Source organism: Carcharodon carcharias, chromosome 1 (assembly GCF_017639515.1).
Source record: "Carcharodon carcharias isolate sCarCar2 chromosome 1, sCarCar2.pri, whole genome shotgun sequence".
Classification (NCBI taxonomy): domain Eukaryota; kingdom Metazoa; phylum Chordata; class Chondrichthyes; order Lamniformes; family Lamnidae; genus Carcharodon; species Carcharodon carcharias.
In genome coordinates this window covers 232,038,385-232,062,998 of record NC_054467.1, presented here as the reverse complement: position 1 = coordinate 232,062,998, position 24,614 = coordinate 232,038,385, and the positions used below count along the sequence as shown (strand labels likewise).

The 24,614-nt window shown below is 40.9% G+C and overlaps 1 protein-coding gene across 11 annotated transcripts in view; it reads right to left on the bottom strand.

The window, feature by feature from the left end:
• ctbp1 (C-terminal binding protein 1) overlaps positions 1-24,614 on the bottom strand; it is a 335,683-nt gene that overhangs the window by 174,826 nt on the left and 136,243 nt on the right. For 9 of the 11 annotated variants that reach the window (XR_005942661.1, XM_041184852.1, XM_041184867.1 and 6 more), the window contains one exon: positions 3,977-4,035. The exons of 1 other annotated variant lie outside the window; for it this stretch is intronic. Coding sequence is in view for 8 of the 10 variants with exons in the window: in XM_041184852.1 (XP_041040786.1) it covers positions 3,977-4,028 (52 nt within the window). In the remaining 2 variants the exon portion in view is untranslated. Of the gene's footprint in view, positions 1-3,976; positions 4,036-24,614 lie in introns of those variants that run through there. One more of the 11 variants, XM_041184902.1, reaches the window with a different exon arrangement.

The window sequence follows — 24,614 nt, the reverse complement described above, 5'->3', positions numbered from 1 at the left end:
CCTAACCATTCCCAGTGCTCTGGCAAGTCGTATGACCTAGGGCAGTAGAGAGGTCTTTAAACGAAATAGTTTGGGGGGAGTGGGGGAGTTTGGCTCACTTGAGGGATGATGTGGTCGATTAAAGAGAAAGGCGAAGGCAATAGAACAAGTTAGCAATAAAAATAATGATAATCAGAGTATGGCAGGAAGGGCAGAGCATACAAACTTAAAGATTGTGCTTAATAGGCCAAAGTTGGAAAAAATACGAAAAAGACAAAACTAAAGGCTGACATCTGAATGGATTTTTAATTTGTAATAAAACAGATGAATTGATAGTTCAAGTAGAAATAAATATGTATAACATGATTGCCATTACAGAGATGTGGCTGCAGGGAGACAAAGCTATGACCTAAATGTTCAGATGTACTTGATGTTTTGGAAAGACAGTGAGTTAGCTCTGTTAATTAGGGATGACATTAGTGAGAGATAACCTTCGTTCTAAATTGGACGAATTTAATTGGCAACGGTAGCCTGGAAGATGAGTTCTGTTTTTGGGACAATTTCTTAGAGCAGCACGGTCTACAGCCAACCAGAGAACAGGCTATTCTAGACCTACTAATCTGGAGGATTAATCAATGACCCCATAATGATTGGGTCTCTAGGTAGATCAGAACATAATTGAATTTTGACATCAGTTTGATGGTGAGAAGTGAGAGTCTAAGACTAGTATTTTAAAATTAAATAAAGGCAATTACAAGGGTATGAAGACAGAGTTGGCTAAAGTGAACTGGGAGATTAGGTTAAGGAATAAATAAGTTAAGAGAGATGCAGTGGCAGACATTTAGAAAGATATTTTGTAACACTCAGCAAAGATACGTTTCAGTGAAAAAGAGACTTTGGGGGAACAATGCATCATCCGTGGCTAACTAAGGAAGTTAAAGATAGTATCAAATTGAAAGAAAAAGTACACAATTCTGCGAAGACTAGAGGTAGATCAGAATTTTAAAACCAGCAAAGAGTGAATTAAAAAAATAAGGAGGGAGAAATTAGAGTGAGAAAGAAAGCTAGATAGAAAAATAACAGATAGTAAGAGTTTCTACAAGTATTTAAAAAGGATTAGAGTAATTAAAGAGAGTGAGAATGGGGAATTAATAATGGGAAATAAGGAAATGGCAGAAACTTGAACTGATATCTGTAGAAGTCACAAATAACATCCCAGAAATAATTATAAATCAAGAGATGAAAGAGAGGTAAGAACTTAAAACAATTAGAATCACCAAGGAAGGGGTACTGAGAAAATTATTAGAACTGAAGGCCAAAAAGCTCCCAGACCTGATGGCCTGCATCCTAGGGTCTTAAAAGAAATGGCTGCAGAGCTAAAGACATTGGCTGTAATTTTCTAAAATTCCCTAGATTCTGGAAAGGTCCCAGGTTATAAAATAGCAAATGTAACTACTCAAGTATTCAAGTTAAGAGGGAGAGGGAAAGCAGGAAACTACAGGCCAGTTAGTTTAACATTTGTCATAGGGAAAATGTTAGAATTTATTAAAGACACTTAGATAATCTTAATGCAGAGTCATTTGTGAAAGGGGAAATTGTGCTTACCGAATTGAGGAAGTAACAAGCAAGGTGGATAAAGAGGAACAGAAATACCTGGAAAAACTCAGCAGGTCTGGCAGCATCAGCGGAGAAGAGCACAGCTGACGTTTCGAGTCCTCATGACCCCTCAACAGAACTGCCGATGCTGCCAGACCTGCTGAGTTTTTCCAGGTATTTCTGTTTCTGTTTTTGTCTTGGATTTCCAGCATCCGCAGTTTTTTGCTTTTATCTCTGTGGATAAAGGGGAACCTGAGGATGTGGTATCCTCGGATTTACAAAAGGCATTTGATAAGGTGCTGCATCAAAGGTTACTACACAAAATAAGAGCTCATAGTGTAACATATTAGCTAACAAGCAGCAAAGAGTAGGAATAAACGATTCATTTTCAAGTTGGCAAGTTATAACTGGTGGGGTGCCACAGGGGTCAGTGCTGGGGCCTCAACTGTTCACAATCTATATCAATTACTTGGATGAAGGGACCAAAAGTATAGTTGCTAAATTTACTAATGACACAAAGATAGGTAGAAGATAGATTGGAAAGAGGACATAAGGAGCCTGCAAAGGGATAAGATAGGTTAGGCAAGTGGGCAAAACTTTGGCAGATGCAGTATAATGTGGGAAAATGTGGCAGAAAGAAAGAATAGAAAAGCAGTATGTTATTTAAAAGAGAGATTGCAGAACTCTATGGTGCAGAGGGATCTGGATGCCCTATATGAATCATAAAAAGCTAGTATAACAATACGGAAGGAAAATGTAATGTTGGCATTTATTGCAAGGGAAATCGCATATAAAAGTAGGGACATTTTGTTACAGCTGTACAGAGTATTGGTGAGGCCACATCCAGCTTCACCAATCTGTCCACGTAACTGAGGTTCTTTACCCCTGGGACTATTCTCATGAATCTTTTCTGCACCCTCTCTAAAGCCTTCACATCCTTCATAAAATGTGGTTCCAAGACCTGGACACAATACTCCAGTAGAGGCAGAGCTGGTGTTTTATAAAGGTTCATCATAACTTCCTTGCTTTTGTACTCTATGTCTCTATTTTTAAAGCCCATATGCTTTTTAACCACTTTCTCAACCTGCCCTGCCACCTTCTAGAACTTGTGTACGTATACCCCAAGGTCTCCCTGTTCCCGTGCCCACTTTAGAATTGTATCCTTTAGTTTGTATTGCCTTTCCCTGTTCTTCCAACCAAAATGTATCCATTTGCAATTCTCTGCATTAAATTTAGCTTTCCATATGTCCTCTTGAGGTCGATCACTATGCCCCTCACAGTTCACAATGCAACCAAGTTCAGTGTCATCTGCAAATTTTCAAACTGTGCCCTGTACACCCAAGCCTAACTCATTAAATATACATCAAGAAAAGTGATGGGCCTATTACCAAGCCCTGGTGAATACCACTATATACATTGAAGCCCTAAAACTATTAATAAATTCATCAATCTCAAAATTGCACACAGTGCTGCAAAATTATATATGCCTTTGTGGCTAGTCCCATAATACTCGCGTTGAGTATTTCTAGCATTTTCTGTCTTCATTGCATGATTCATTTGTTTTCTTCTTGGCTTTCCTATCCGGGGCTTTGGAATGTTGTTGGACATTAAAACAGATTATCGTTGTACCTTTCATTTGGGCATCGTATCATCATTTAGAATCTTGTTTTATCAAGTCCAATGTCAAGACCCGTGTCAAATATATCTTATTTGGTAATGCATTCACTTGATTTTATGAAATGTGAAGTAAGTTAACCACATGTAAGTTTTATTAAGATCAGGACAAGAGCACAAAACCAAATGAGGTCCTACCTAGCCCAAAGAACTCCTTTGGTGACCACCATGAACTCATTACCATCATTATACAGTGCAATATTTTTCCTATTTAGACTATTTTCATTATTAAACCCCAAACCAATAGCAACATATAATCAATGGAATTAACTTGGAAAATGAACTGTTTAGAATAAATACAAAAGCTGATTATCGAAAATATTTTATGCCTGTAAAAGAACTACCTGCACAGCTAATTAATCTTCAAGCTTGGAAGGTATAAATACAGTGAAGTAATCCAGTATATTTCAAATTTGAACTTTTAATCTGCTGTAGGATACTATCTTTCTCAGAATTCTGTTTCATTAGTCATTTATTTTATCAGATTTGCATTTCAACTATTTGGCACCAACAGTAAATGACATAAAACTGAATTTAAATTCTGCATTAATGCACATTTTCCAGATCTTGTTACACCCACAAGTCAGCAACAGAAAAATCCCCACAGAAAAAACATCTCAGAATTCATCCAGCATTGATTTTCACTCATATACAAACCAAGAGGTTAACACACACCACAGTAGCTTTCACACGAAGTAAAAGAGAGGTGTTAGCTCATATGACATACTTAAACTCTCCAGGCCGCTGCTCCACTTTGTTTCTCGATGCATATCCATCATCTTCACTCTAATTTCAAAGCAAGAATAAAAACAATTGCTAACAACAGCTATGTTCACAGTATGCAAAACAAAATATGCTAAACCCACATTGTGCATTTAAATCATCTTTAGAACAGAATGAGTATGCGCCTGATTAATCTCATCTCTCAGCACAGTGACTTAATACTGAGCTGGAGTATAATGGTCTGGAGAGGGTAGAGTGGAGTAGAATGTGAATTCTAATATTCCTATTCGTAGTGGCTGTTAATAGTAATAATTGTATTATAGTTAACAATAATAATTCATAATTCACACTGTTAATAGGGATTGAAATGACCCAATGCATACTGCTGTTAACATTATTTCTGGAGGCACAATTAGATGAATATTTGAATATGTCTTCACAACTTTTTCAGAGTTTAGCTTTTCCTCATTTCACAGAGGCCCAGGGATGATTGGTCACACCCGACAAGGAGTTAAAGTAGGCTAAATCTCCCCAATTATGTATAATATTTCAGTATAAAAATGTAAATAAACACCAAACAGGATCCTTGCCTGCCTGCTGGAAGAGGTTTTTTTTTTAAGCAGGCTCAATGTTACTGACTTAGAGAGAAGTTATTTTAAGAGTTCCTCTCCATTCTAGGTGCAATATTGAATATAACTGCTCAGACTTGATGGCCAAAACCAAGGTGCATTCTTAGTCCTTACTCAATACCCAAATTGTAGAATTGTAAATTGCAAATTGTAGAAGTCTTCGTAAGTTTTGATTTGATTAATACTTCACTTTAAAATTGTGCTTTTTCACTTCACTACTAAAACAGATTATACTTTGGTCAAATTACTGAACCTTCCTTTAAAAAAAGCATCAATTGGACAAAAGCAATGTTGCTATAGGTGGGAAATTGAATAAAATATACAACCAATTTACAGACCTCCTATTATATTATAGACATTTGCTTTGGCAACAAGAAAAGAAATAGCTGTTTGGATCTGTGCCCTTCCCACAGTAACGACTTTAACGACTAATACAAATTATGTTTGCGACAGGTTTATCTGTCTAAAGCCTATGGTAAGGTGTTTAATTGGATATACAGAGTTTGGTTTGCATTGCTACTCCAAAAATACAATGCTGAAATATTATTTTGAAAGCAAATCTTCAAGCCTTTGTCTTGTATATATTGAAATAACATCTAGAGAAAGGGGGACTAGAAACAATTCAAACTCCACAAACATACTCCTGGGGCAGAATTTTCTGCCTACCGGGCGGGTGGGCCTGACCCAATCTCCGGCAGGCGGGGAGCCAATCCCCGCCGGAGAAACAGGCCCCACCGCCATTTTACGTGGGAGGGCCAATTAAGGCCCGCCCAGCATGACATCCAGTGGGAAGCGCTATGGTGGGGTGGGATTCCCCAAAAGTGAGACAGTGCGCCCTTTCGCACATGTGCACGAAAGAGCACACATCTCCCTGAAGCTAAGTGCTGCCTCAAGGAGATTGCTGACACTTTTAAAAACATTAAGAAAAAAATCCTTAACATCTCCCCCTCATGTGACACTGTCACATGAGATGGGACATGTTCATAAATTACACTAAAACTTTATTAAACTGTTTAAATCCCTACATGAAACCTCATCCCACCGGTGGATGAGGTTCATGGTTTATCTATTTGCCGCCAAGGCTCCTGGCCTGTCCGCCAACCTTAAGGTTGGTTGGGCAGGTCCTTTAATTGCTTCAATGATCCTGTCAATGGCCTCGGTTGGCCATTGACAGGTTGGCAGGTGCACAGCTGATTTGGCTGTGCCCTCACCTTCCTGAAAATTTAAAAGGGGCAGAATGATGTCGGGGGTTCCGCCCAACATCATCCCGTATCATTTTACATGTCAACAAGCAGGCCCCGCCCCCTGCTCGCCGACAGCAAAATTCTGCCCCTGGAGTGGATTTCACTCAAATATCAAGATTGCATTGTAGGCTTTAAAAACACTCATTCATTTGAGAATACGAATCCTCATGCAAGGACCAGGCAATTAATCTCATTTCAACATCAACTGAATTAATAACTTCTTATTCACGAAATACTCTGTCACCCTTCAGCTGCAGACTTGTCAACCTGTAACTCGCGTACCAGATGACCTAGTTTGTTCTTGCCAATACATCAGATAGATCTTGCATATCTAAAGTAATGGTCCAGAATTTGCTGGAGCAAGCCATCTCACAGCAATGCTGTGAATTCAATATTTTACCCTCTCACCCTTCAGGTCACTTTATTTTTATGTCAGTATATAAAAGGGTCAATGGAGCATCTGGGGCCTCCTGAACATTGGTTAAGGAGGTAGAGTGTAGGACCCAATTAAGCTTAAGGATAGAGAAAGAAGAAAAATGAATGACAGAGAAAGAAATTGGGTGAATTAGAGTCAAATAACAAAGCGAAAAATAAGGGGAGGGAGAGGAGAAAACGGAGAAAGGAAGAGGAAGGAGGAGAAAAGGGATGAGGAGCAGAGAGGAAGGAGAAGGAGAGAAGAAAACATTTTTTTTGACATGAAAACCCTCTAGCTGCAGGAGACGCCATGGTTTCAATTGTTCCCTCTAAGCCACCAAAGTTGACTTTCATGTCAGGACCATAAATCATCCTTATGTGAAGAAATACCAGCCCTAAAATGTATGCAGCAATATATATAATATCGCGGTAAACAGCAGAGCAGCACGAATCATTCAGCAATTTGTAACTATTCGTAAGTCACAATATACTTCTTCCTCATTACAAACCACTTTTGTTAAAAATTAAATGCACAAATAATGGCAGGAGCCAAGAACTTGCCATTATTTTTCCAGCTATTTCTGGGCCCTTCATTTGCGTGCGCTTCCTGTTACTGGCAGAAGGGGATAATTACAGTGAGACAAGTTAATACAAGTCACTGTAAACATGGATATAAGAATTTATAATAATACAGAAATAATAGAGCACATGGTTAAAATGGAGACCGAATTATCTCAGTGTTCTCTTTTCACCTGAAGACCAAACTCAGTCTTGCTTTTCTCTATACAATGCCACAAGAATGATGTGTGTGTCTGTGTGTGTGTCACACACGGTGGTTTCTTCCACTCAAGTAAAAAATATGGAATTTACAACCAGCTTTATCTAGAATGAGATTGTGCTTGTTTAACATCTAGATGTGAGACACACAGTAAATACAAACATTCATTATAGGGCCCCAAGTCTGCTTTCCTGAACAGCATTTTCGACCCATTTCTTCCATATTTTCAAATAAAATAAGCCAGATACATAGAAACATTTTTGGCCCAACCAGCCCATACTGCTGTTTATGTTCCACTCAAGCATCCTGCCATCTTTTCTCGTCTAAGTAGTAACCACCTAGTCTAGTTTCCCCCTTAAATAGGATTTGCTTCAACCTCTCCCTGTGGTAGTGAATTCCACATTCTTTATCACTCTTAGGGTAAAGGAGTTTCTTGTAAAGTAGTTGCTTCCGAATTCCCAATCGGATTTCTTGGTGACTATCTTATATTGATGGCCTCTAGTTATGCTCCTCCCAATAAGAAACAAACAAACAAAACAAACTCTCTGTATCTTCTCTACCAAAATCTTGAAGACCTCTGTTAGGATCCCCCCCACCACCCCCCTCAGCCTTTTGTTTAAGAAAATAAAAAAAAGAGACGGAGCCTGTCAATTATTTCCTGATATTTATACCCACGTATTTCTGGGATCATCCTTGTAAAATCCTCTCTGCAACCCTTCACCATGTCTCTATACCCTTTTTTCTAATATGGCGATCAGAACTGCATATGATACTCTTCAATGGTTCAAAACAGGTTTAGCATAACTCGCTCTCTTTTCAATTATACCTGTCAAAAAATAAAGCACAGTGCTTGGTTTGCTGTTTTTTTTAATCATCTTGTCAACTGTGGCACAAATTTTAATGATTGATGTATTTGTACTGCAAGGTCCCAGTGCTCTCCTTCCCACCCAGTCTTGCACCTTCCAAGCAATAAATGACTGCCTTTACGTAAGCCGGCCAATGTGCTAAAGAAAAAGCTTCTTTGAAACTGCCTCGTACAGCAGGAGATAAGGGCCGGATTTTTACTGACCTTTAAAAATGGCAGGTGGCAGGTGTGACCCAGATGTGGAAGTCCCGCCCCATTGCCAATAGATCTAATTTTTGCCGACAGGGAAAAGGGGGCAGGGCGTGATTCACACAAGAGGGAAGCCCAAACTCAGCAAGGCAACACGAACCTAATGCCAAGTTCAAACAGACTCCATTTTGGTTGCTCCACCGGCCTCAACCTGCAGTGTGGGCATCACAATTTGACAGAACAGAAGTAAATGTTCATGAAAGGTGGATAGCTGTCATGATCTGAAGGTTTTTGTTTTTAAATGCTACATTCTTCAAAGTTTAAAAAAAAACAGGCTGTAGTCAAGTGAGAGTTCAAAAGAAACCCTCTGCTCAAATGCTTTGATTGATAGGTGCGGGCTAGAAAAAACATTAGCATCCAGTCATACAGTTTTAATAGAGCTTTGTTGACAGTCCCCCAAGGGCTATTATGTCATTATGAATGTTTGGCTGAATTTCAAAAAGTTTCAATTGTCTCAGCAAGGAATTCTGAGTTCACAGCTTGTTGACAGTTTAAAAGAGTCTATTAAAGGGTTAGCTGTCTTTGATGTGGGACCTGAATCAGAGATTGCCCACTTGAGGTTAAAACACTTTGAATATATTTCATGTGTGGGTGTTTCCCCTCCTCCCCCAGTATCAAATGTGTAACAGTGAGAACTGAACTAGATTGTTACAAGTTTATTTTTCATCTCACATAGCTCCAGGGGTTTGCCAAATGTGAATAATGGGGGGACAAGTGGCTATGGAGGGGGCTATGGATCTGCTGCTGGGGTTGACAGGCCACAACTCTAAAAAGCACCTGCCCGTCCACCGAGTGAAAATCGTGCAATTCGGGGTATGTTTTACCAAGATGGGTCCAGCAAGTCAGGAAATTTACCGACTCCAGTGAGCTGCCTCAGTAGCCAAAATCCAGCCCATATTCTTTGCAAGTACAGAATTTTTTTTTAACCATGCCTTGGAATAACTTGACCGAATTCTCGTAACATCCACCACCAATCAAAACAATGTAGAATGTCCATTCCTTACGTAATGCTGAGGAGTCAAATCATTAGTTGCTACATACTTCACCATAAATTATACACTTCGGAAAGCTTTTTTTTTAAATAATCAAGGGGCAACGGATGTGATGTTTGCTCTTGTGCCAAAAAGGCTTTTTATTCTGGATTCCAACAGAAAAATCCATTTCGCTATACAGAACAAAAGTACAGATCTATTCAAAATGAAAGAATGTACCTAATCTAGTCTTCAGCATTCCCACTGCTCATAACAAAACCCGCTCTTAATTTCAGTGCTGTGTTGTTCACCGTGTTGTATTTACATACAGGTGCTCTGTGTAAATTTAAACCTGCTTTCCATGGAGGGCTCTCGAGTGAAATCATTCATGTGGCTATTTAACTGGATGTTTCCATCATACACTCCTAAACTTTTTTTTCACGATTAAAACCAGGGTTCAAAATGCACGGTGGCAACAGGCGAATTCACCCTGGAAACCTCACAAACAGCCCCCGAAAGCTCAATGACAGGGGGCAAAAAAATTCAAGGAAGGTCACCCGTGTATTTTGACTGGAGGAGCTGCGAGTGCAGGAGACAACATTTGTGAAGAGCTGCTCCTCCAATCTCAGATTCTGTCTCTCCCACATTGCTGCACCAGCTCCTCCAATCAAGTCCCCACACTCCCGCTCTTTTTTCTGATCTGTTCCTTTGACCTGGGTGTTGGGCAGGACCCTGCCCTGGGATAAGCCGAGTCCTCTCTGCAGCTTGTTGTGCTCCTCGTCGATGCAGGTGGGAAGCTGGAGCTGGGAGTGGGGGGGGGGGGGTGATGATGTATCATCATCATCTTGTCCTGGGCCGTGTTGCCAATCAGCTCCAGTATATTAACAGCGGTCAAGTAGGCAGGGGCATGGCCTCAACACGCTTGGCATAATAATCCTTGCGCATTGGATGGTAGATACAGCTGACAGGGAACTGGAGACTGACTCTGGAGGAGCAGATCTTGACTTTGGCCCAAACAGGTACCAAGCGCCGGGGCCACCACAGGCTCTGCACTTGTTCCCGTGCAGTTGGAGGCTTTTATAAGTCCCAGCTCTAGGCCCTAGAGGATCTGCCTATAACTGTGTGGTTTTTATTCATTCATGGGATATGGGGATCGCTGGCCAGGCCAGCATTTATTATTATTTATTTATCCCTAATTGCCCTTGTTCAGAGGGCATTTAAAAGCCAACCACATTGCTGTGGGTCTGGAGTCACATGTAGGTCAGATGGATTTCCTTCCCTAAAGGACATTAGTGAACCAGATGGGTTTTTACCACAGTCATCAATGGTTCTGTGGTTATCATTAGACTTTTAATTCCAGATTTTCATTGAATTCAAATTCCACCATCTGCTGTGGCAGGAATTGAACCTGGGTCCCCAGAGCATTACCCCATGTCTCTGGGTTACTAGTCCAGTGACAATACCACTACACAATCACCTGTCTGGGCCTGGCTTCAACTGGGTTGGGTTTGCATCTTTGGAGTGACTGGCACTGGTGGGTAGCAACCTGGACTGTAAATATGTGTCTCCCTCTAACCCCAGTGTGGGGCTGAGAGAGGTGGCAGAGGATTATCTTGCAGTTCTGTTTGATTAAATTCTGCTTAGTAGCTTGATAATTTGAACTGAACATCCTAATAGGCTGTCATAAACCAGAATTGAATTGAAAGGATGTTATTTATCCTGCACAGTGAGGAAACACTCATCTAAATTGTCAATGAAGCTCATTTGGCTTACAGCTGAAATTCTTGATTAGATTACAACATTGAATCACATTCCTTCTGGTAAATTTTTTCTATAGACTTACACCCAGGCTCTTTCTCTATGGCCATGTGAAAAAGGAGCCCTCGAAAACAAAAACAAAAAACCGTCCCCAAAACTCAAAAAGTAGCCCTAGAGAAAATCTCAATATGGCACCTCCAGAAAAAAAAAATGCGTTGACCTTCGTTTAATCCTGGATTTAAAGCAATATTTATAAACAGTTTAAGCAAACTGAAGGTGAAGCAAAGGTCTTACAACTCAAAAACCAGAACTGCAATTTATTTTTGACCGGGGCAGCACGGCAAAAACAAAAGGTGGTGGGAGAGTATACGATAAAGTCACCAATTTCCACACTCCTGGCTGGAAGCTGCACTAGGAACTCGCAGGTCAGGGAAGAGGCAGTGATTCTCCAACTGATGGTCATAGAGTCATAGTCATAGAGGTCGACAGCACAGAAAGAGGCCCATCAAGTCTGCGCCAGTCAAACAAGCACCTAACTATTCTAATCCCATTGTCCAGCACTAGGCCCATAGCCTTGTATGCCATGGCATCGCACGTTAGTGAAATCCTTTTGTGATCAGCTCCATTTTGCTGAGTATTTGGACTAATACTAGATAATACAAACTGTTTATCATTTTTTTTTAATTCTGTCATGGGATGTAGGCATAGTTGGCAAGGCCATCATTTGTTGCACATCCCTAATTGTCCTTGAACTGACCTTGCTAGGCCATTTCAGGAGGGTAGTTATATGTCAACTACGTTGCCCTGGATCCGGGGCCACATGTAGGCCAGACCAGGCAAGGACAGCAGCACCCCCTCCCCACAGGACATCATCAAACCAAATGGGCCCCTACAACAACCGACGACCATTTTATGGCCACCATTACTAAGATTAGCTTTATATTTCAGATTTATTAATGGAACTCAAATTCCACCAGCTGTCACAGTGGGATTTGAACCCATGTCCCCAGAGCATCAGCCTGGGTCTCTAAATCCTCTAAATCACTGGTCCAGTAACCTTTTCTTTAAATTATTCATTCTTGCTCTAATAATGCATAGATTCTTACCTCATCTCCAGCCCTTAGAGCTGAGTCGCTGAACTTACCTTCAGTATATGTACATCGTGTTAGAACAGTGCTAGATTTTACTCACCAAGCGTTTTATTTTCTAACACATTTATAAATGTAGAACCCTTTTAATTTTTTGGGGGCAAGGATCTAACTTACATAAAACAAGGCTATGCTCCTACTACAGGGGGTGTAGTACATCCCCATGTGAATATCCTAACAGGAAACAGCTAATCCAGCAAACAGTCTTGCCTGACCATAAGGGTTCTTTCTAGCTGTATGGAATAACTCTGGGTGGTTTTAACCTACTTTGTATTGGTCACAGACCCACAACATAACAGAAAGCTCCTTAATTGGCAACCTTGCTCAGAGGTAAGCATCATTAGTGTGGGAAATACAAATATCAAACTGCTGCACCAAGGGTAATCTGCAGAGGCTGGGGTCAAGTAGAGGGAACGTCATTCTACTGCTGGCTAGGCTGCTTTTGATCTCAAAATGGATCAATGCTGACAAGGAGAGCTTAAAATGTGGAAGTATTTCATTTGCTAGCAGAAAACATTGCCTGCCCCAAAGTACTTTTGCTTTATGGAAATTGGAAACACAAACCTAAATTCTTTTTCTAAAAAAAGAGTCCATTACCCCTTTCATGAAGCAATCTTTCTGTTCACAGGTCAGTGCAGTAAGAACCAACGTTTGCAATGAAAAATACTCCCAACATTTATATATGAGCCTAATTTTTCTATTTGCGACAGTAAATTGAAGTCATTCCCAATGTGGACAACCGGTTTTCAATATGACTACAGTAAATAACAAAGGAGGAGGATGACAAAGGAAAGGATATTTGGAATAAGGAAAAGTTCACAGCTTTGCAAATATAGAGGCAACCAAATAAAAACATTTAAATTCTAATCAAAAAGAAAGATATACCCAATTTTGAAAAACCTATCAAGAAAAAACACGCAAATTATGCTAAAGTCATCCCTTCTGGAAGTCAAAAATCTTCTTTGAAATGGAAACAACCAACTCAGTCATCTGAAATAAAGACAAATTTCCATGGGGTTCAGAAAAGATTCCTCGAGAGCAATGAACATTACAGGAATACTTGTACTGCCTGAATTCCCGAGTTGCATATCATCTTTCACTGTCAGGGATAATTATAAAGAAATATTATGGCCTCAATACTGTAAGTAGCAGAACTCTCCTTGTGGGCTTCAACTTTTTTGAAACAGCAAACCTTGACTATGATATTAAATAAAAGAAACAAAATTACTAGATTTCCCAGTGTTGCTTGCAGGAGCGTGAGAGTTGGTTTCTAATATTTTCCACAATTGAATCTCCTGCATATGTCATTCTAACCTGCCAGCGCTGCCCTGAAACCAACTGTGAAGTATAGAAGCCACTAATGCACTTAACTTTTTGCAGTTAATTTTGGAGTGCCTCACCCATCCTTTCTCTGGGTCATAAGAACAAAAGAAAATAAGAAATAGGAACAGAGGTAGACCATTTGGCCCCTCGAGCCTGCTCCGCCATTCAATAAGATCCACATTCCCATCTAAACCTGATAACCTTTGATTCCCTTGCCTAACAAGAATCTATCTACTTCTGCCTTAAAGATATTCAATGACCCCCACCTCCACCACCTTCTGAGGCAGAGAATTCCAAAGTCTCACAACCTTCACAGAAAAAATTTCTTCTCAACTCTGTCCTAAAAGGGCGACTCTTAATTTTAAAACAGTGCCCCCTAATTCTGGACTCACCCACAAGGGGAAACAGCCTTTCCACATCCACCTTGTCAATACCGTTCAGGATATTGATCAAATCACCCCTCACTCTTCTAAACTCCAGTGGAAACAAGCCCAGTCTGCCCAACATTTCCTCATAAGACAGCCCACTTTATCCAGGTATCAATCTAGTAAACCTCCTTTGCACAGGGAGGCAATGGCGTAGTGGTATTGTCACTGGACTAGTAATCCAGAGACCCAGGGTAATGCTCTGGGGACCGGGTTCGAATCCCGCCACGGCAGATGGTGAAATTTGAATTCAATAAAAATCTGGAATTAAAAGTCTGATGATGGACCATGAAACCATTATTGATTGTTGTAAGAACCTATCTGGTACACTAGTGCCCTTTAGAGAAGGAAATCTGCTGTCATTTTACCTGGTCTGGTCCTACGTGTGACTCCAGACCCACAGCAATGCGGTTAACTCTTAAATGCCCTCTGAAGAAGGGCAATTTGGGAAGGGCAATAAGTGTGGGCCTGACCAGCAATGCCCACATGAAATGAACTAAAAAATGCATTTACATCCTTCCTTAAACAAGGAGACAGAGTCACATCAGGGGACATGTTATTAACATTTTACAATTCTTTATTTTCAAAAAGCTTCAGCTCTCCCGGACGCATGGGTGAAGTTCCATGCTCGCCTTCCTCCCCCAACAACTCCCTCCCCCTCAACAGGCAGCACTGAGTGCTGCAGCACGCGATTCATGCTAGCTGGCCATTAATTGGCCAGCTAATGTGAAATGGCAGTCGTGGCCTGATCATGGATGGCGGTCCGATTCACAGCCACTCCCCCGCCGAGCCCACCTGACGACCAGAAAATTCTGGCCATAATTAAAAAAGCAAAATAACACGGATGCTGAAAAGAAAAATCAATTCAAAACACAAGGAGAATGCACATTAACCCTCCAGAGACATTGCCTGATCTGCTGAAAATTTCCAGCACTTTGTGCATTTATTTTAGAAAAACAGAATAGTTTCAGTTGAAGACCTTTGGTACATTCAGTCCACCATTCACGTCTACCTTCAAAGATCAGCAGGGCTTGTCACTGAAGTCGCTGACCTTTCTTCCCCCGGATGAAGAAATATTTGGGCTATGAAATGCCCCCATCTAAAGTGCAGTTCAAGGACTTGTGAAACTCAATTGAATAGGGGTTGGAAAATCTTGAATGTCATTTGGAACATTAATTCAAACAGAAAGAAATCCCCATATTAGAGATGGGGGGGCAATATCACACCACTAGCAAAAAAACAATAAAATGTCTGCAACTCAAGTGTCATAAAAAGTCCATGTTTCAAGCAATTGTTTTGTTCCTACTTTGTGAAGCTGTATGTCCCTGATCTCAGCGGCGTCAAAGGAGGCATGAAACAGAAGCTTTCCTCCGAGGGAAATGGAAGGAAAAATCTGAGTATGTGTCAACACTCGCCACTTGTTGGAACCTGGTCACTAGTTTGGTTGGACTAACGGATCCGCGTTGCACGCTTGTTTCGGGATGACCGAGTTGGTACCACAGACATAGCAGATCAGTAGACAGTTCTTATGTAGAACGTATTCTATTTATTTACGAAGGAACTCAGCAGCTACAATTGCGTACTTACAACTAAAACCCTGCTTCTACATTACAGACTCTTACTCTACACTAACTATTAACTACAGACTACAGAGGTAGCCCACACTGCTCTGCCATTGGACAATAAGATTATGTGATGTTATATTATAACATTCTTTTTAAAGGTATATTACACATCAGATTACCACACCACTAACAAGTTCGAGCATCACTGGCATAGAATTGAGAGCAGTCCTTCCATCCAACCCTCTTGGGTCAGAGATGTGTTGTGGCACAGGGGTTGGGGGAGCAAGCTTAGACAAATTGCAGCATTTTTACTTAATCAAGCTTAACCATTTCCTTCATATTGGATAAGTTAACCAAACTATTGGAAAAGCAGACATCTAGAAGAATGAAATTGCACCATCCCCATTAGGCTAGACTCCCAAAACATTTAGTTATTTAAATATCATTAAAAGGTGGCCATGGAATAAATACTGCTCATAAGAAAATTAGAAATACTGACAGTACAAAACAAAATCCTGAGACGTTTAGCTACACTATATTTTGATCCCAAAGACCAAAAAGGTGATGACTTTTCTAAAAGGGATATCCAAGCTAACACAAGCAGTATGTAATGGACCATCTGGTCTATATGAAGGGATTTAATTTTCTCTATGTAGAGATAAGGTGGTTATGTGAAAACAGAAAAGTTAATGAGAAACTTCAATCAAGCTAATATGAACAGGAAAACCCCAAGTGGTTTTAAGTCAGAGTTGATAGATGTAGTACATGAATGCTTCTTGACCCCATGCTCAAGAAAGCCACACGAGAAAACGTGCATCTTGATCAGGTATTTGTTAAATGGCTCAGAAAATGTTTTAAAAAAAATAGTCGTAGTGCCTCTAGGGTCAGCCACAAAACTATAACATTTAACAGGATTTGGGAGTCAGAAATACCAAAGAGAAGGAGCTGGTTATAAAGCTTTAACAGGACGAAATTTGATGAAACAACCAAAACAAATCAATTTGGACGGTTCAGTTTCAACCTCAATCTCAACTTTCCAATACCCATTGCTGAGCAAGCTGAATAAGCACACGCTCAAAACTAACCAGTTCCCAGTAACCAAACACGACCCTAAATGGATTCGCCAATTACAAATGAGGGGAAAAATGTCCTGTACAAATCCTGCAGTCGGAAAGGGAATCAATGAATAATCACAAAACAATGCCGAACCATGTTAAAAAGGTGGTGATTAGAAGAACAAATAACCCAATAATGCAAAGAAACCAAATAAATGCAGGTATTAAAAGGAGAGCAACATACTGTCTTCAAATAAATGCATCCTAAGTATATTCAATAACCACCATACACAAGGCTGAGACCTGTTAAATAAATTCAGACATCTAAAAATCCACAAAAGATTGTATTCTGGGATTAATATTGTCATAGAGGGACTAGGAAGGAGATCATGAGGCATTGGTAATCATTGTGGTAGTGAGTGAATAATAGGGAGATAGGGAGGCTAACGTGAAACCAATAATCAAAAGAATAGCGGCAAACTCAACAGGCAAATACAGACTTATTAGGCTTACACCCAATCAATGTACAATAATATAATTGATTATCAGAAGTAAACTTAAGAATCATCAGCAAGCAGCAAAGATTCAGAAAATTTAAAAGGTTAAAGGGTGATTTGATTGAAAGCTGGTGCTGCTCCGGGGCGTTTAAACTAGATTTGCAGGGGGAGGGGAACCAGAGTGTTAGAGCAGATAGTGAGGTGGAGGAGGATAAAGGTCAAGCGAGGAATACATGTATAGACAGAAATCAAGGGTCTGTACGTGATAGAAATGTTCTCAGGTGCATCTATTTCAATGCAAGGAGTACTGTCGGAAAGGCAGATGAGTTTAGGTCGTGGATTGGCATGTGGGATTACGACATTATTGCTATTAGTGAGACTTGGTTGCAGGTGGGGCAGGACTGGCAGCTCAATGTTCCGGGGTTCCGTTGTTTCAGACATGATAGAGGGGGAGGGATGAAAGGGGGAGGAGTGGCATTACGAGTCAGGGAAAAATCACAGCTGTGCGTAAGCAGGACAGCCCGGAGGGCTCATCTACAGAGGCCATATGAGCTTGGCCTAAATAGCCAAGTGGTTATGATACTGGGTTTGTAACCCCAAGATCAAGAGTTCAAATCTCACAATGGAGAACTATGAAACAATGTAACTTCATCTGAAGAGGAACAGATGGAAACATGTTTGTACTCGAAAGAGTTACAGAGGCCATATGGGTGGAGCTGAGGAATGGGAAAGGTGTGACCACACTAATAGGGTTGTATTATAGACCGCCCAATAGTCAGAGAGAATCAGAGGAGCAAATCTGTAGAGAGATAGCAGACCGATGTAAGAAACAGAAAGTTGTGATAGTAAGAGATTTTAACTTTCCACATATTGACTGGGATTCCCATACTGTAAAAGGGCTGGATGGCTTGGAGTTTGTTAAATGCGTTCAGCAAAGTTTTCTAAATCAATATATAGAGGTACTAATGAGAGAGGATGCAATACTTGTTCTCCTATTAGGGAACCAGACAGGTCAGGTGACAGAAGTATGTGTAGGCGAACATTTTGGGTCCAGTGACCACAATGTCATTAGTTTTAAGCTAATTATGGGTAAGGATAGGTCTGGTCCTCAAGTTGAGATTCTAAATTGGAGAAAGGCCAATTTTGTGGAAATGAGAAAGGATCTAGGAAGAGTGGATTGGCATAAGTTGTTTTCTGGCAAGGATGTGTTCAGTAAGTGGAAGGCATTCAAAGGCGAAATTTTGAGAGTGCAGAGTTTGCATGTTCCTGTCAGGATTAAAGGCAAAGTTAACAGGCATAGGGAACCTTGGTTTTCAAGGGATATTGGCAATCTGGTTAAGAAGAAGAGAGAGGTGTATAGCAGGTATAAGCAACAAGAAGCAAATGAGGTACTTGTAGAGTATAGAAAATGTAAGAAAATACTAAAAAAGGAAATCAGGAAGGCAAAAAGAAGATATGAGGTTGCTTTGGCAGATAATGTGAAGGTAAACCCGAAGGGTTTCTACAAGTATATTAAGAGTAAAAGGATAGTGAGGGACACAATTGGTCCCCTTGAACATCAGAGTGGTCATCTATGTGTGGAGCCTCACGAGATGTGCGAGATCTTAAACAGTTTTTTTGCATCAGTATTTACTCAGGAAACTGGCATAGTGTATAAGGAAGGAAGGGAAACAAGCAGTAGTTTCATGGAACATATAGAGATTAAAGAGGAGGAGGTGCTTGCTGCCTTACAGCAAATAAAGGTAGATAAATCCCCCGGGCCTGACATGATATTCCCTCGGACCTTGAGGGAGACTAGTGTAGAAAATGCAGGGGCCCTGGCAGAAATATTTAAAATGTCCTTAGCCACGGGTGAGGTGCCGGAGGATTGGAGGGTAGCTCATGTTGTTCCGTCATTTAAAAAAGGCTCCAAAAGTAAACCAGGTAATTACAGGCCAGTGAGCCTGATGTCAATAGTAAGTAAATTATTGGAAGGTGTTCTGAGAGATCGGATATATAATTATTTGGACAGCCAGGGGCTGATTAGGGATAGTCAGCATGGCTTTGTGCATGGTAGGGCGTGTTTAACAAACCTTGTAGAGTTTTTCAAGGAGGTTACCAAGAAAGTAGATGAAGGAAAGGCTGTGGATGTTGTCTACATGGACTTTAGTAAGGCCTTTGACAAGGTCCCACATGGGAGGTTAGTTCAGAAGGTTCAGACACTTGGTATCCATGGAGAGGTTGTAAACTGGATTCGAAATTGGCTGTGTGGGAGAAGACAGGGAGTGGTAGTGGATGATTGCTTCTCAGACTGGAGGTCTGTGACTAGTGGTGTGCCTCAGGGATCTGTGCTGGGACAGATCCCTTTGTTGTCTATATCAATGATTTGGATGATAATGTGGTGAATTGGATCAGCAAGTTTGCTGATGACATTAAGATTGGAGGCGTTGTGGACAGCGAGGAAGGCTTTCAAAGCTTGCCGAGAAATCTGGACCAACTGGAAAAATGGGCCAGAAAATGGCAGATGGAATTTAATGCGGGAAAAGTGTGAGGTAATACATTTTGGAAGGTCAAACCAAGGTAGGACATACACAGTAAATGGTAGGGCACTGAGGAGTGCGGAGGAACAAAGGGATCTGGGAGTTCAGATACATAGTTCCCTGAAAGTGGTGTCACAGGCAGACAAGGTTGTAAAGAAAGCTTTTGGCATACTGGCCTTCATAAATCAAAGTATTGAGTATAGGAGTTGGGATGTTATGGTGAGGTTGTATAAGACATTGGTGAGGCCAACTTTGGAGTATTGTGTGCAGTTCTGGTCACCTAACTACAGGAAGGATATCAGTAAGATTGAGAGAGTGCAGAGGAGATTTACTAGGATGTTGCCAGGTCTTAAGGAGTTGAGTTACAGGGAAAGATTAAACAGGTTAGGACTTTATTCCTTGGAGCGTAGAAGAATGAGAGGAGATATGATAGAAGTTTACAAAATTATGAGGGGTATAGACAGAGTAAATGCGAGTAGGTTCTTTCCACTTAGATTAGGAAAAATAAACATGAGAGGACATGGCTTTAGGGTGAAAGGGGAAAGGTTTAGGGGGTACATTAGGGGGAACTTCTTCACTCAGAGAGTGGTGAGAGTGTGGAACGAGCTACCATCTGACGTGGTAAGTGCGGGCTCACTCTTAAGTTTTAAGAATAAATTAGATAGATACATGGATGGGAGAGGTCTGGAGGGTTATGGACTAGGTGCAGGTCAATGGGACTAGCGGAATAATATTTCGGCACAGACTAGAAGGGCCGAATGGCCTGTATTCTGTGCTGTAGTGTTCTATGGTTCTATGAACATTTCAGGATATTTAGGGGAACTGATACGGTAGAAACTACCTCTGCTGGTTGGGGAATCCGGGATGAGGGGGCCAGGCCATTCCAGAGTGAAATTTGGAAGCTTATTAACAAGCAAAGGGATGGTGGAAGTTTGGAACTCTCTTTCCACAAACTGTAGTTCATGCTAAGTTACTTGTTAATTTTACAACTTTGTTTAATGAGGTATTTGTTGACCAAAGGTATCACGAAATATGGGGCAAAATGAAATTGGGTCACAGATAAGCCAGGGTTTCAATGAATGACTGGACAAGCTCGAGGAGATAAATGGCATGATCTTGTTCATATGTTCTTGTATGAGGGAGAGGAGGTTATGAGGGGTATAGGTTATAACTGTCAGATCAGCCATCACAATCCAAATCTTCCACAAGTGCCATGTCCAAACAATTATGTTTGGTACATACAATTGTTCTATACAACACCTATGTCACTCATGTATGGGGATTTACATGATTATAGGAGCAAACCTATCTGGCCTATCTTAACACATCCATCCAGTGAAGTGTTATCCCCCAATTTGAGCATTGTGGATGCATACTTGGGGCTGTAAAGCCCAAGTTTCCCTCTCATAATTAAAACTTTTTACACGACGGATCAACCTTGCATATTTCCTCTACCCTGCCACCAATGTTCAAATGAGTCCCTCGAATCCCGTGTACATTTCTGGCCAACAAGAGCCTAAGAAATAAAGCAGGATTAGATCATAGACTTCTTGAGCCTGCTCCACCAATCAACAAGATCATGGCATAACTTCTACTACAACTCCTGTCCCGCTTGGCCTAAATAGCCAAGTGGTTATGGTACTGGGTTTGTAACCCCAAGATCAAGAGTTCAAATCTCACAATGGCAAACTATGAAACAATGTAACTTCATCTGAAACAGATGGAAACGGGTTTGTACTCGAAAGAGTTACAACTCCTGTCCCGTCACTTTGTACCTCGATCTATCGATCTGAGTCTTGAATGTACTCATTGACTGAGAATCCACAGTCCTTTGGGTAAGAGAATTCCAAAAATCAGCCATAAACTCAATGAATGATTGAGCAGGCTCAAGGGGATAAACAGCATACTCCTGTTCTTATTTCCCTATAAGAGGATGAAAGAGGAGGTTATAAGGGGTGTCAGTCTTAAATATTCCTGAGACTGAGACTATGACCCCTAGGTCTAGACTCTCCAGCCAAGGGAAACAGTCTCTCAACATCTACCACGTCAAACCCTCTAAGAAATATTTATGTTTCAATGACATCACACTTCATTCTTTTAAACTTCAAAGAATATAGGTGCATACTACTCAATCTCTCCTCAGCCCTGTCATCACCTAAAATAATCTAGTGAACCTTCATTGTGCCCACTCCAAGGCAAGAATTTATTTCCCTGAGATAAGAATCCAAAATTGTACAGGGTATAGGTGCAGTCTCTATGCGTTAGCTAAAGAGTAACATACAACTTGAATGAGGGCTTTCAATAACTTGTTATCTACAATTTTGGATGTACAGCTCAATACCATTAGCTGCAAGGTTTGATTACTGGTATTGGTAAAACAAGTGCAAAAAAAAGAGTCTGCAATGACTCCTAGAGAACTTTATTCTTAGCTATTTCAACACAGGAGTGCCTGCATCACCCATTTTTCCATCCCCTACGCACAGTACTTCACACATGTTTAGATTATTACCTCTGCCACTGAAGGTGTACTCGAAAGAGTTACAACTCCTGTCCCGTCACTTTGTACCTCGATCTATCGATCTGAGTCTTGAATGTACTCATTGACTGAGAATCCACAGTCCTTTGGGTAAGAGAATTCCAAAAATCAGCCATAAACTCAATGAATGATTGAGCAGGCTCAAGGGGATAAACAGCAAATATATATAAATATATATAAATATATATATAAATATGTAAATATATAAACAAATTACACTGGGCTGAATCTTCCAAAGAATGGTAATCACCGTCAGATCGCCACTACTATTCGTCTGCACTAAGCTGGGGCCCCCTATTTCTGGCCAGGCTTCCAAACCAGGCCTCTTCAGAAATACAGAGTATACCTGTTCTGGGAGCCCTTCTTTATACTGCAGGATCGTCATGGGAGGGGGCAAGGAAAGAGGTGGGCAGAGGTAATGTTTTCACCTGTTTGATATACAGTTTACAAACAGATCACAAAAACTAATGGACAGATTTCAACATACCTTGGCACACAGATAGGGCATGGCCCAAGGAAAAACTGATTCGTTTTTGGCAAAGATGCAGATCTGGATACTGGAATTTATTTTTAAAGTTAACATTGGGAGATAGGGCTGATCAACTTTCTTTCAAGAATGTTGTGGATTATTTTATTTAGAATATTATGGAATGTCTCAGCTGCTTTGTTGCAATTTTTCAGCTGTCAAAACATGAGCAGGGTTTTCAGAGCAGGTTGCTGGATGTGGATTGGTCTGGATTGCTCAGTGAGATGGAAGCTTCTTTTTTCAACTGTATAGTTACATAGCTTCAACCAGACCAGACAGGGAAAAGCCCAAAGGAAGAGTTATGTCATTGTAATAATGTTGTTTTAACAATGTGGCGGAGGTGTGCGTTCTATTGAGTGCCCGCTTCACTTGCATTTCTACTGCAAATACTATATTTGTTACTACATTTTGCCTAACCGTTTTTTAAAATTTTTAAATTGCCTCCTCCCTACCTCTAACTTGGACATCATGTGTAAATATATAAACAAATTACACTGGGCTGAATCTTCCGAAGAATGGTAATCACCGTCAGATCGCCACTACTATTCGTCTGCACTAAGCTGGGGCCCCCTATTTCTGGCCAGGCTTCCAAACCAGGCCTCTTCAGAAATACAGAGTATACCTGTTCTGGGAGCCCTTCTTTATACTGCAGGATCGTCATGGGAGGGGGCAAGGAAAGACAAGGCACACCTCCTTTTTATGGCACTTGTATAGTTACCCAGGGGTTAAGACTGGTTTTAATACTTCGAACATTTCCTGGGTAATTTTCAGATAAGTGAGTCGGAACCATCTGAAGTCTCCAACTAAATTTTGGAGAATTCCACACACAGGGAAACTGCCCATCAGAAGTCCAAGTTTTCCAAGTTATTCCCATGTAGTCAGTGTGTGGGGATTTCCAAGGAGACCTCCAGCACATTTTGGGGCAAACCTCCAAAGTACGGCCATCTGGAGATTGGAAGTCTTGGGCCACTGAGTTACTGAATCCCAGTAATGTAAATTAGGAACAGTAACAGTCCATGGATTACTCCACTCTCTGCCTCTTCCCAACCTCTGCACGAGAAGTTTTCTTTTTACTTTCCGTTCTGCAGTCAACACATTTGTACGTTCCCAAATTTTATACAACTAATAGCCTTTCATTTAGAAGATTCAGATTGTCTTTTATTTGGTAAACTACTTAATGTAGGGGAGGAGGTGGCATAGTGGTATTGTCACTAGACTAGTCATGCAGAGACCCAGGGTAATACTCTGGGGACCTGCCATGGTTGATGTTGGGATTTTGAATTCAATAAAAATCTGGAATGAAATGTCTAATTGTGAAACCATTGTCGATTGTCTGAAAAATCCATCTGGTTCACTTATGCCATTTAAGAAAGGAAATCTGCTATCTTGACCTGGTCTGGCCTAGCAAACCAACTCAGTTCAAGAGCAATTAGGCTAGGGCAATAAACGCTGGCCTAGCCAACAACGCCCACATCCCCGTGAACGAAAAGAACAAAACATATTTGTAACAATTACTCTTGGCCCTTCGAACCTGCTCAGCCATTCAATGAGATCGTGGCTGATCTGACTGTAACCTCAACTCCACATTCCCGCCCACCCCCCAGATAACCTTTCACCACACCACCCCACCTCACCCATGTCTCCAAATCCCCACTAATGATGAATTTGATCACTTTGCAGCCCATCGACTGCCAAATTTGCATTCTGTCTGGATTTTACCAGATGGACAGTGGACTTTCTGATCTATGGGCTAGGCCTTTTCACTCGGTCACTCATCAGCCTGCAATTCCACTGCGCACCGCCCCCCATCTCCTGTCCCACCTATTATTTCATTGACAGTAAAATCACAATCAGAGAGACACAGCTACTGCACCATGGAGCAGTCGTGCGGTACATGTACTAACTCTGACTAACCATTTCGGCTATCCCAATTTATATTTAGACCCTTCAAATAGTTCAAATAATATTTCTCTAATCTTTCCAGTTTTCATGCATAAAGTCCCAGAGCTATTATGGCCCAGGAAAGGCCATGCCACTTTCACTTCACACACCACAAATAGACCACCTAGATAGAGTGGGACACAACCTTCAGCAGGTACACGGGAAGTGTTTTATGTACCAGATGATCAATATATTTAAT